The 12237-nt window shown below is 46.4% G+C and overlaps 1 protein-coding gene across 1 annotated transcript in view; it reads left to right on the forward strand.

Moving 5' to 3' along the window:
* The first annotated feature begins 61 nt into the window (after positions 1-61).
* Positions 62-12237, forward strand: part of Ostf1 (osteoclast stimulating factor 1) — a 52620-nt gene continuing 40444 nt past the window's right edge. The window contains exon 1 of the mRNA XM_021151637.3: positions 62-292. Coding sequence (XP_021007296.1) covers positions 259-292 — 34 coding nt within the window. The 5' untranslated portion in view covers positions 62-258. The remainder of the gene's footprint in view (positions 293-12237) is intronic.

Below are 12237 nucleotides of genomic sequence, written 5' to 3' on the forward strand. Positions count from 1 at the left end.
AGGCGGGGCTCCGGCGTGCCGGAGCAGGCTGGACCTCTGAGGCTCGGCCGGGCTCCCCGCCGTAGCCAATCAGCAGCCGGCGAGGCGCGGCCACTTCCTGGTGGGAAGGCCGGGCTGTCTGCGGAGCTCGCTGGTCCGAGTGTCCCGCATCGGGTTGCGCGCGGGTCCGGAGCGGCCGCGGCCAGCGCAGGCTTGGCACCCAGTTCTCGTGTGCGTGTGGGGCTCCCGCGGCTGAGCCTGGTCGCTCCGCGTAGCGCCATGTCCAAGCCACCTCCCAAACCGGTCAAACCAGGTAAGAGTGGTGTGCGCTGCGCGTGCGGGTCTCCAGGCTGCGGGACCCGGTGCCGGCGTTCCCGAGGAGCGTCCTCGGACTCTGTCCACACGGCTCGCCAGGACGTTCTAGCGGTGTGGTGGCAGCACCTCGGTCGCGGCCACTTCCTCATATTTCGCCCTGTCGCTGTCAAGTTGGAGTTCTTGACCGGCAGGCGAACGGGAAGTGCGCTGCGGCTGGGTGGGGTTTGCGCCCGGGCTGGAGCGGGCCGGCGACCCGAGGTCTCCGGGGAGCTTTGGAGAGCTGCTCGGGCGCTGCCAGCGGGATAGCCGGGCTGCAACTCTCTCGACTCCTAGCTTTAGGCAGTGTCGCTCTATCATGCATCCTAGTGTTTTTGCTTAGGGTGACTCTCGCGAACTCAACTGGAGAGAGTACGAAGTTCCTCAAAGCAGTTTTCTTGATCACCCTTCCTGGTTCACTTTTAAAATCGTTGTTCTTAGAGTGTTTTCTGTGATGTGGAGAAACGAGACTAAATAAACCCGTGGGAACTTTCATTTGGATAGGGAATTGACAGGAATCGTAAAAAATGGGAGATGAATGTTTGACGAATTCCCAGCCCCCTTTTCCTAATCTGCAGCTTTGGTATTACAAAGGCTGAAAGCCATTTACATCAATCTCTATAGCTGCTTACGCTGCTTCAGTGATTTTTTTTTTTTTTTTTTGCCCTTGAGGTTGTTTTATTGGTTTTGCTTGTTTGTTTATTTTACTAAAGTGACAGTCACTTCAACTTCAATAATTATCCAGTTTCCTTCTTTTGTGGCAGTATCAAGCCCCTGCCTTTGAAAATAATGCACACATATTTGTGAAACAGGCATTCGCTGTCGACGTAAATTTTGTAGGGCCGGAATATGTAGGAAGTGGCTCAGACTGGCTTTGGCCTGAGCAGAGAGGCTGGGCGGGTGCTGGTTGAGGCTGCCCTCAACGTGAAATCTGAGAAGTTTGCAATTTGCAATTTAGATGCGGATGTATGAGGTGGCAGTTTTGTAAACTCTGCTGTAAGTCAGTACCTCGAGGGTCCAACTAAGCTGAGTTCTTTGATGGCTGAACAAAGCTCTTGATTTTGAAGAATGTGCCGAGAATCAGTTCGTGAAGTTTTTCATTTCCCCCAGATACAGTAAAAGTGAAGTCAGTGTTGAGTCTGTGAGTGTTGGCAGGAGCCTGGCCCTGTGTACGTGATTGTGAACTTGTGTGTTCATGCACCCTTGGGTGTGGTTTAGGACCCAGCCTTTTACGAAGTCGAGATTTGCTTTGGGAACCAGTTTTGTTGTTTACATCTCTGCCTTTTCCTCTCCAGCAAACCAGAAAACACATGGCTAAACATTTTTACTATTTAGAGAGAACTTTGACTTCACTTTGGATTTATAAGTGAGGCCCAAACATAAATAGAGTTGCCATGAAAGTCGGTTTATTTACCTAGTAATGGATAATGAGAAATATTAGTGTCAGTAGGACTTAAGCTATGTGCTTGTTTACTTGAAAACAGAAAGTTTTATTTTCATGCTGTCCCACATGTACTGTGTGCTAGGTGCTTGTTTAGTCACCCATACGTGTTTGAATTCATTCACTTCTCAGTAACCTACCAGGTCAGTAACCGTTTTTTATTCCCAGTGTCCAGGGGGAGTAAGGCACAACAAGTTAACTCATCTCCTATCAGCAATGGGGTGGTGATGTATGTATCATACAGGAGTGCAACTCAGATGTTTGACTCCAGGATTTGTGCTTTGCCCCTGTGTGAGGAGCCCTGAATATTTTACAACTGGATAGGAATCTCAAAGAACCAGGTTTCTGGCCCCCAGCCAGACTGCTTTATGCACAGCCATGCTGAACACTCCTGGTCAGGGTACAGCAGGTGTACTGTGCTTTCTTCCCTTGGCAAGTCACGGGGATGAAGGTCTCCAAAGAAGCTGGGCATTCCTGAGAATATATCTAAGTTTTAATTTGTCACTTGCTGCTTTGTTTACACCCTCTCTCTTCTCCAAAATATTTCTAAACATTCAAATTATCAGAGAGAGTTGGGGGAGAGGGAGAAGACAAGGCTTGGGGCAGAGAGGGAAGAATAGTAAGAAAGGAAAAGAAAAGTAAGCTGGTATACAGGTCCTAGGCTCCTGTAGAGTTACCAAAAAGGGGAGGTCCTGTGATTCTCAGCCTCATGCAGACAGATGAAAGACCACCAGCAAGGCCTGCAGTGCTCAGGAAACTAACATGTGCTGTTTCTAATGGCACTGAGATCTGAGACAGAAATTCCCACAGACTCTCTTCCTATGTTAGGCAGGTTTTCTGTAGCAGTGGAGTAAGACCACATGGCTCCTAATTTAAAGGGCAACACTGAGAAGACAGGGGCCAGATGGAGGGGCAGAGGACTTACTGTAAGAGTCTAGAGGCATGGTTTATTTAGTTGTTTGTTTGTTTGTTTTCTGTTGCAATTTAAAAGATCAAGGATTTCATTTGCCGCACAGTGCGTGAGTGTACTCTACCACAGCAGGAAACTTCTGGATAGAGCAAGCCACATGACATCTGCAGTCCAGAAGAGAGAAGGATGTATGCTCCCACTCAGATAGCATCCTCCTTTTTATCCGGATGGAGTACTCAAACCAGGATGGTGCTGCCCTTGTTTAGGATCAGTGTTCACCACTCAGTTAACCTAATCAATGTAATCCCTCCAGGCATTTTTTCCAATTTTTTATTAGGTATTTTCTTCATTTACATTTCAAATGCTATCCTGAAAGCCCCCTATACCCTACCCCACTCTGCTCCCCTACCCACCCACTCCCACTTCTTGGCCCTGGTGTTCCCCTGTATTGGGGCATATAAAGTTTGCAAGACCAAGGGGCCTCTCTTCCCAATGATGGCCAACTAGGCCATCTTCTGCTACATATGTAGCTAGAGACACGAGCTCTGGGGATACCAAAATACCCATGGAAGGAGTTACAGAGACAAAGTTTGGAGCTGAGACAAAAGGATGGACCATCCAGAGACTGCCCCACCCGGGGATCCATCCCATAATCAGCCACCAAACGCAGACACTATTGCATATGCCAGCAAGATTTTGCTGAAAGGACCCTGATATAGCTGTCTCTTGTTAGGCTATGCCAGTGCCTGGCAAATATAGAAGTGGATGCTCACAGTCAGCTATTGGATGGAACACAGGGCCCCCAGTGGAGGAGCTAGAGAAAGTACCCAAGGAGTTGAAGGGGTCTGCAACCCTATAGGTGGAACAACAATATTAACTAACCCTCCAGGCATTCTTAAAGGCTGACTTACTCTAGATGATCCTCACGGGTAAATCTGGAAGCTTGTCCCCTGTGTGGTTCCATAGCCTATGTCAGTGTGAAGCGTCACAGAGAGCAAGGGACATTAAACAACAAAGTTAATGATGCATCTTTCAGGCTAAGCAGCCTGCACCCAACAAGGGGCCATTGGTGGGAGGAGGCAGCCCAGGCAAATTCTGGGAGATCTTGAAAGGAGAGACCTCTCCCCCATTTCCCCTCCCCACAACAAGAGTTGGGGGAGAAGGTGAGCATTCAGAGTTGCCCTTTAGACATTTCTTTTTTTTCTTTTCTGCTTTCTTCTTCCCTTGCTTCTGCTTGCTTCTATCTGTTTCTTTTTGAGACAGTCTCCTTGTCTAGCTCTAGCTGGTCTGGAACTTATTGTGTGTAGCCCAGGCTTGCCTGGATGGAATACACTGAGCTCAGTCTGCCTCTGCCTCCTGGGTGCAGAGATCAAATGCATTCACAACCCTCCTCTGTGTCTGGCTTAGACATTCCTTAATATAGCTTGTATGGTAGGCCTTGCACCGGGCTCTGGGATTTCCCAGGAACTGTAAGATAAAACTCCATCCTTACTTGTTTTGTCCTTAGTTTATGTATCTACAATTAGATTTCTGACTATTCTCATTTAATTGTTTAATCTTGTAATTAAAAAAAGAAAAAGAAGGCTGGTGAGATGGCTCAGTGGGTAAGAGCACCCGACTGTTCTTCCGAAGGTCCAGAGTTCAAATCCCAGCAACCACATGGTGGCTCACAACCACCGGAAATGAGATCTGACGCCCTCTTCGGGTGTGTCTGAAGACAGCTACAGTGTACTTACATATAATAAATAAATAAATCTTAAAAAAATATTAAAAAAAAAAAAAAGAAAAGAAAAAGATAAAACAAACTGAACCATGAAGAGTGGTACATGTCTGTAGTTATTCATGCCTGGTGATTCAGCATGCAGCACCTACCTCACAAAACAAAGCATAATAATAAAATATACATTCTGTTTTAGAGTATTGACAAATAATCACTGTTCAGATGAATAAACTCAGTTTTTTTTCCTGCAAATCAGTTTTTATTATAAAAAGAAGATAGAAGCAGTTATCTTCAGAATGCCGCCCTGGTGTCAGATTGAGTTGTCTTGCTGTGGCTGGGATTTGTTTCCATTCTGTTTTGTCTGTAATATGCTTGAAACATCATTTCAATCACAGTTTGTGCCTTCCTTGTGTGGCATTTTATCTTTTATGGCATCACTTTTGGCCCCTGAAGGTTTGTCTCTGAAACCCTCCGCTACTCATTAGGTACGGCACAGAGGATCAGTCTTTAGTACATGGGCCATCCTGCCCTTCAGATCCCTATGGACTCTCAGTATGTCTAGAGTGCTTTTATGAGATTTTCAGCCATCTTTGCAATGCAAGGAGAGTAGCTCTACCCAGCTGGTCAGTGTACAGGAGAGAATTTTGTTCTCATAGACACTGTTTGAGAAATTCGATGCGCTGGCCATGGGATAATATATTCACTGAATGCCATGTGAACCTTGCGGCCATCTCATTTTGGACAAATTTGGTGAGAGTCCACTGTAGTTAGAAGAAACCTGATGTCTGACCTTGAGCATCCCTTTCAAATGGCTTATTGATTTTGGTGACGAGAGAAGAGCAACATAAATACTTCATGTGACGGGTGATCACGTGATTGTTGAAACTAAACCCGTGAAGCTTTCGAGAAACTGGACAGGCCTCTGGGTTCTTTTGTCATTCATAGTAAAAATGTAAAAAGCATTGCCTGTGTGCTCTTTAACAAAACTTGTGAGGAAGAGTTTCTCTCTTAAAGAAAAAAAAAAGTCTCAACTACTGTGTAATCCATCTCTGCGTAAAAATGAACCACTGGTGAAAGCAATGATCGCTTGGCTTTCAGACCTACGCGGTGGTGGATGGTTTGTCTTATAAATGTGATGAGTAGGGAAAACATTTTGAAAACTCCCTGGATGGTGATGCCAGTGATGGGGGAAATTAACATTTTGCTGGCTGCCTGTGTCAGGAGGGGAGAAACACCTCCCCATCCTCTGTCTCTGTATTTATTCTGATTTCTCTGTGAAGTAGGTCCCTATATCCTTGTGAATGCAGTGGCTTGGAAATAGAGCTCAGGCTTTAACTGGACATGTGGCTTGTGTGTGTGTGTGTGACAGAGAGAGAGAGAGAGAGATTGAGAGAGCGAGCGAGCAGCTATGGAGTTCAGAGTGCAGCTTGCAAGCGTCTGTTCTCTCTTCTACCATATGCATCCCAGAAATCAAACCCAGCTTGTTTGAGATACTTGACTGCAGGTACCTCAACCCAATGAACCATTTTCCTGGCTCAAACTAGAGGAATTTGGAGAAAAATAAACATACTAGTGCCAAGAGAGCCTGGGTTTCTTTTAAACTTCTACATGATATTTCCTGATGTTTGTTGCACAGTTAGGTATTTACAGTCTTTTGTTATAGCAGTGTTAAAACAGATAGCCTAGTTTTGAAAATCTTTTAAGATCTGGTCCTGCAGTGGGATTTGTGTATCAGAAGTTGGGTTCACTGTCCTTTTCAGAGACATTTCAAGTTGATCATATCAGTTTACCTAACCACCAAAAAGCAGGAAACAAACTTAATACATTTGCCTTGGATCTCCCTGATGATCAGAGGCCTGGACGCGTGGGGCACAGAACTTGGGGAAACTGAGAAGATGTCACAGAAGAGCGGTAATAGAAGAAGGGTCTTGAGAGTTGAGTGAGAGTTTGCAGGAGTGTGAAGGGGAAAGTCATTTGACTGAAGCACAGAGAAAACAACCCATTCTGGTATGCACATTTGACTGACCACAGGTACCAAGTTTCTTTAAGAATCCAGGGGAACTTGGTGCACACATTGAACTGCAATGTGTGTGTGTGTGTGTGTGTGTGTGTTGAACTAAAGAGAAAGCCATTTGCCTAGGTTTTGGAAAATGGTTCTGTCCCATACAGAAAGGGAGACCTAAACTGTCCCCTCTGATCCTCCACACAGGTACGCTGCAGCAGTTGATCATGTAGCTGTAGTTAAAGGTTAGGCACTTCACATGGATAAAACAAGTTACTTGGTGACTCATGCTGCCGGCTTCCAGTCTTGCCAGATAGTTCCTTCTTTATTTTTTTAACAATTTTTTGAGTATTACAGGCAAGTTTCTCAACTTATTTTGGGGGCAGAAATTGAAGGGAAATTTTGTAGTTGTACATTTTGATTGGCATGGGATTTTACTTTGACAAGTTACTTTGGTTTTATATTCTTGGGAATCGTCAAGCGCTTGGAGTCCCATCGTTTCTCTTGGCTTTCTTGAATTTTTTTTTTTTCCGGGGGTTGAGGTGGGGACTTGTAGGCAATTTAAACTCAAACTAAAAAAGATGTCACAACTAATAACATTGTATCTAAGCTAGAGGGACTTAACTCAAGCCTCTTAAAAGAATTGGAAGGAGCACTGTGACTTTCCTCATGAGAGTCACCTGGCTTTCATTTCAGGACTCCCTGGTAGCCATCTAGGGTCCGACTCACTCCTATGAGACAAGACCTATCTTCAGCAAAGGGTTGGTTAATCTGAAAAGGCTGTGTGGCTTCTTCAGACTCTCCGGAGCAAATGCTGCACCTCCTGGGAGATGCTTCCATATACTAACCCTCTGAGCATAGGAGGGCCTGAGATGAGTCTCAGGTGACAGGTGTCTCTGACTCAGGAATTCCGGAAGATTGCTGTGTCTCGTCTCTGCTTCAAGTCCAGAGTCTGACACTTATCTGTGACGCATGGCTTGCTGAGGTTTCTGGGGTTTTCCAGAGCACACACTCCAGCTGTTTGAGGGTCTGTTTTGAGGAATCAGCGAAGCCTTTCCTTGATTGTTGGAGACATTCTCACAAACTTTTCAGGCAGAGACACTGGCTTTGAAACATTGCGACAGAAACCCTTCCCTCCCAAGTTCAGATACCAAGCATGTGCCGAACTGGAAGTGCCTGTTCACAACCTTAATTTTCTTTTGGGGAAGAGAACTGCCTCTTCTGCAATGTCTGTGCTTAGGTTATAAATCCAAATCCCCTACCTAACCAGCATCTGACCCTAACATGAGCTGCATTCTGGTAGGAGCTGCTGTCAGTGGCAACTGCTGCCATCCTCCTCCTGAGAACCCCTCCCATCCCTCAAGGGAGGTTCTGCTTCTTGCAGAATACCTTCCTTCCCCGCCTGGAGGGCTAAGTCTGTACACGAATGTCAAGGCTGTGGCTTCTCTGGGGACCTTTGGTTCCTAGGACTTGGTCCTGCTCATCATGAGCTCTGTGCTCTGTAACAAGTTTTTGCCCAGTTCCTGGTTGGGCTAGGGTCTCTGATGTCAGGACACCTGTTCTGGCTACTCCCCTTTTATTGGTATCTAGATCTCTGATGCTCCTGCATCTTAGGTAGACCCTAATGGCATAGCCAGCTTGTTTGGGCATGATATGGACATCTTAAGCCTAGGAGCCCGAGCACAGTGTCTTACTTAGGGCCATCTCAGTCTTCCTCACTCAGAACAGTTAGAACTTTCGTTCCTGTTTTCTTTGTCCATTGGCCCTGAAGATGAATTCACTACTTCAGATCTGATTAAAATCACCCTTAGTGTTAACCTGATTATTGATCTCTCGTGGTTCCCATCTCCAAAATAGATTAAAATAGAAGCCTGGGACATAGCTCAGTTAGTGAAGTGTTTGCTGAGTGTGCACACAGACCTGAGTTTGATCCCCAGTATCATACACACCAGGCATGATGGTGTAATCCCAGCCCTGGGGAGGCCAGAGTCACCTATACAGCAAGTTTGGGGCCAGCCTGGACTACATGAGATCAAAACAAAAGGTGTAGATGCAGTGAGTAAGAAAAAAGTTTCTGGAGAGGAATTCCCTGAGTAGTGACTCTGTGATGACAGGCAGGATTCAGGTTCACCTGAGTGACCTCTTGTGTCATTTTCATATTGCTGAATAATCCCACTCACACAGCTCATCGTACTTGGAGCTTTAGTTATTTGCCGCCTGCCCCTCGCTTGGTGCTTAGTGCCATGTGGCTCCACAGTGGTGGGGAGATGGAATACTCCAAGTGAGATTTCCACGAACGATCCTGAGAGGGGAGAGGATGGCATGAACTCCAAGGTGGGGTACAGTGCATCGCTGAGTAAATCAGATCCCCATTTCACAGTTTCCACCCATACAGGGTAGTGTTGTGTCTGGAGAAAGAAACTTGGGAGTCTGGCAGGATGCTTCCATAGGCACGAAATCTAGTCAGACCATTGTAAAACGTGACTGTGCATGCATGGCTGCCGAGACAGGGTTTCTTTGCGACTCATTTACTTATTAAGCTAATATTTTTATGATTTGAGAAAAATTTACAATGTAATTTGATCATATTTCTACTCTTCTCCCAGCTCATTTTAGATCTAATTTCTACCTCCTCCCTCCCAACTTTCTGCCCCTCTCTCCCCCCCTTTTAATAACCCACTGAACCAATTTATGCTGCCTATATACTCATGGCTTTCGATCCTGATCAACCTAGCAGGGGGCATACCCTTTAAAGAAAACTGACTCTCCTAGAAGCTATTAAACCATATAGGACATTATGTTTAAAAATGTCAGCTCTGTGGATATGAGCTCTGGGAAGATGACTTGTAGCTTTTAGAAATTCATTCTTTGTGTAAAATATCCTTTAGTGTTCATCTTTCTGGGTCACTCCATCTTGTCTTTCTGACTCTTACAATGTTTTAAAAAGACTTGTTTATGTATATGAGCACACTGTCACTGTCTTCAGACACAGCAGAAGAGAGCATCAGCTGCTATTACAGATGATTGTGAGCCACCATGTGGTTGCTGAGAATTGAACTTGGGGCCCTTTGGAAGAGCAGTCAGTTCTCTTAACTGTGAGCCAGCATCCTGAGTGAGGTAACTCAGACCCAAAAGGACATTCATGGTATGTACTCACTAATAAGTGGATATTAGTCAAAAAAAGTACAGAATACCCAGGATACAGTCCACAGAACTAAAAAAGGTTAACAAGCTGCAGGGCCCAAGTGAGGACACCCCAGTCCCACTTAGGAAGGAGAAGAAAGCAATCACAGGGGGGGAAGGAGGGAGGAACCTGGGTGGAAAAGGGGACAGGGAGAGGAACAGGGGAACATGATCAGCTATTGGGTGGGGGAGAAGGACTGAAGCCCTGTGGGGCCAGCAGAAAGAATGGAAACAGGGAGGCAGGAGGTGGGGGCAGGTGAGAGACTGTCAGGGCTCAAACGGAGAGACCTTAGATGAAATGCCCTACAGTGAGGAGAAGGAACTTGTAAAGGCCACCTCCAGCAGAAAGTGAGCATCAAATGAGGGAGGGGCTTGCCATCCTACAGTCCAAAACTAACACAGAATTGTTCCTGCCTAAAAGAACTGCAGGGACAAAAATGGAGAAGCGCCTGAGAAGAAGGAGGTCCAGCGACAAGCCCAAACTGGGACTCAACTCAAGGAGAGGCCCCAAGGCCTGACACTATTACTGAGGCTACGGAGTGCTCACAAACGGGGACCTATCATGACTGCCCTCCAAAAGACCCAACAAGCAGCTGAATGAGTCAGATGCAGATATTTACTTACAACCAATGGACAGAAGCTGCTGAGCCCTGTGGTTGAATTAGGGCAGAGCTAGAAGAAGCTGAGGAGGAGGGAGACCCTGTAGGAGGACCAGCAGTCTCAATTAACCTGGAACCCCAAGATCTCTCAGATACTGGAACACCAACCAGGCAGCATACACCAGCTGATATGAGGCCCCCAACACGTATACAACAGAGGACTGCTAGGTCTGGGTTCAGTCAGAGAAGAGGCACCTAACTCTCAAGAGAATAGACGCCCCAGGGAGTGGAGAGGTCTGGGTGGTTGGGGGGAGAGCAGGGGTGGGGAGGTGGGGACATCTTCGTGGAGACAGAGGGTTGAGGAGGAGGAGATATGGGATATAGAACAGTCAAAGGACGGACTGGGAGGGGGATAAGATCTGGAGTGTGAAATGAAAGATTGAATAAAATTAAAAATAATAAATGTGACAATCTTAAACACTTGGGTTCACGGCCAGGCTTTGTTTTCTAGGAACACTCATGCTGGATCCTAGGCAGGAAGATTTTCCTTGTTGCTCTTTACCCAGAGGGTTGAGAAGTCTTCCCGAAGAGAATGACTGTGCACATGGTACTCTGCATCAGTGTGCCAGTGTGCATTCCACTGAGAAACTATAAGCCTCCTTTTTTCTTCCCCACCCACGACTACTAAACAGCGTTTATATCTGGGATTAAAAGGACTAGCTTAGGAATTTATAGTGATAGGAACAAATTTTATTGTTGTGACTTTAGGATTCAAGAATTTCTATTTATAGGAGATTATAATACTTTAAATATTAATTTGTTGGGACAGATGTCGAGAGATGGTGAGCTACATATGTGTGGGATGGTGAATATAGAGGAGAGTGAATTTATGGCTATCTCAGGGCATAGAGTTCAGATGAGCATGGTATGTGGGTCAGGCCACAGTCCTGAGGCTGCAGGTTCCTCCTGCTGGCCCAGCCTCTCCGTTCTCATCTGAGATAGCAAATGATACCACAGGATCTGGGCTTGGGAGGGAATCGGGGCATCTCCAGAGTTTCAGGGCCTGTTCCACAGTTTGATCCCACCCATGTCACCAGACTTATAAATATGCAAATGAGGTTCTGGGTGCCATCAATGCAAAGGACAGTGTAAAGCAATCAGTGAGCCGAGGATGGCCTCTGAGGTGAGCATTGGGTCTTACAGTGTCCTGGAGGTGAGGTACTGTTTGTGGCCTTCAGAGGTTGCGGCCTCCCTAGTCAGACTGTGAGAGAAAAGGGGGTTTCTACTCTAGCAGTTCTAGAATTTACCCTGTTTCTGATGGACCCAGAAAACCACATCTTTTAGTTTATCTGCCCCTGTTCTCTGAGGAAGTTCTAGAGGCCTTGGTGGACCCTTCCTTCTTCCTAACTCTGAGGTGGTTTGGGGGAATGCCATGATGTCTCACCCAGTAAAGGTCGCCTCTGGCCCTGTGGGAGCCTCGTAGACTTGCTGGGTCTTTCCAGATCTCCCCATTCTGTCAGGCTCTTCCTTTCCATAGTCTGAGCTTTGAGGACCAGGTCTTACCAGCTTCCTGTCTGCTGCTAAGTGGCCATGGTTGTGGAGGTGGAGACTCCCAACCAGATCTTGACAGGGATGACAGTAGGCGCACATTGTACCACCACGTTTCTGGGGCCACCGCCTGTCCCTGACCCTCCCATGACAGGCATGGGACTCTGAAGTGCTGCTGTGCTTAAGAGAGGATCCTCAGGGAGGAGTCTCCAGCTGAAAGGCAGGTGTTGCAATGAGTCTGACTTGTCACCGTGTTGACTTCTTACAAACAGCTCCTCTGAACTCATCTTCCTTTATAAAGCACTCCCCTCCCCCATCTGTAACCCCCAATTGGGGCTGAAACCAAAGGCCTCACACAGATATAGCTCAGTCACTTTTTTTTTTAATTTTTATTTTTTGGGGGGGACAGAGTCCTCAATAAGTTGCCCAAGCTGGCCTAGCCTGGCCTTCAATGTGTAATCCTCTTGCCTCAGCCTCCTAAGTAGTGGTATTTGAAGACTTCAC

This window comes from Mus caroli, unplaced genomic scaffold (assembly GCF_978045245.1).
Source record: "Mus caroli unplaced genomic scaffold, Mus_caroli_1 scaffold_20, whole genome shotgun sequence".
NCBI lineage: Eukaryota > Metazoa > Chordata > Mammalia > Rodentia > Muridae > Mus > Mus caroli.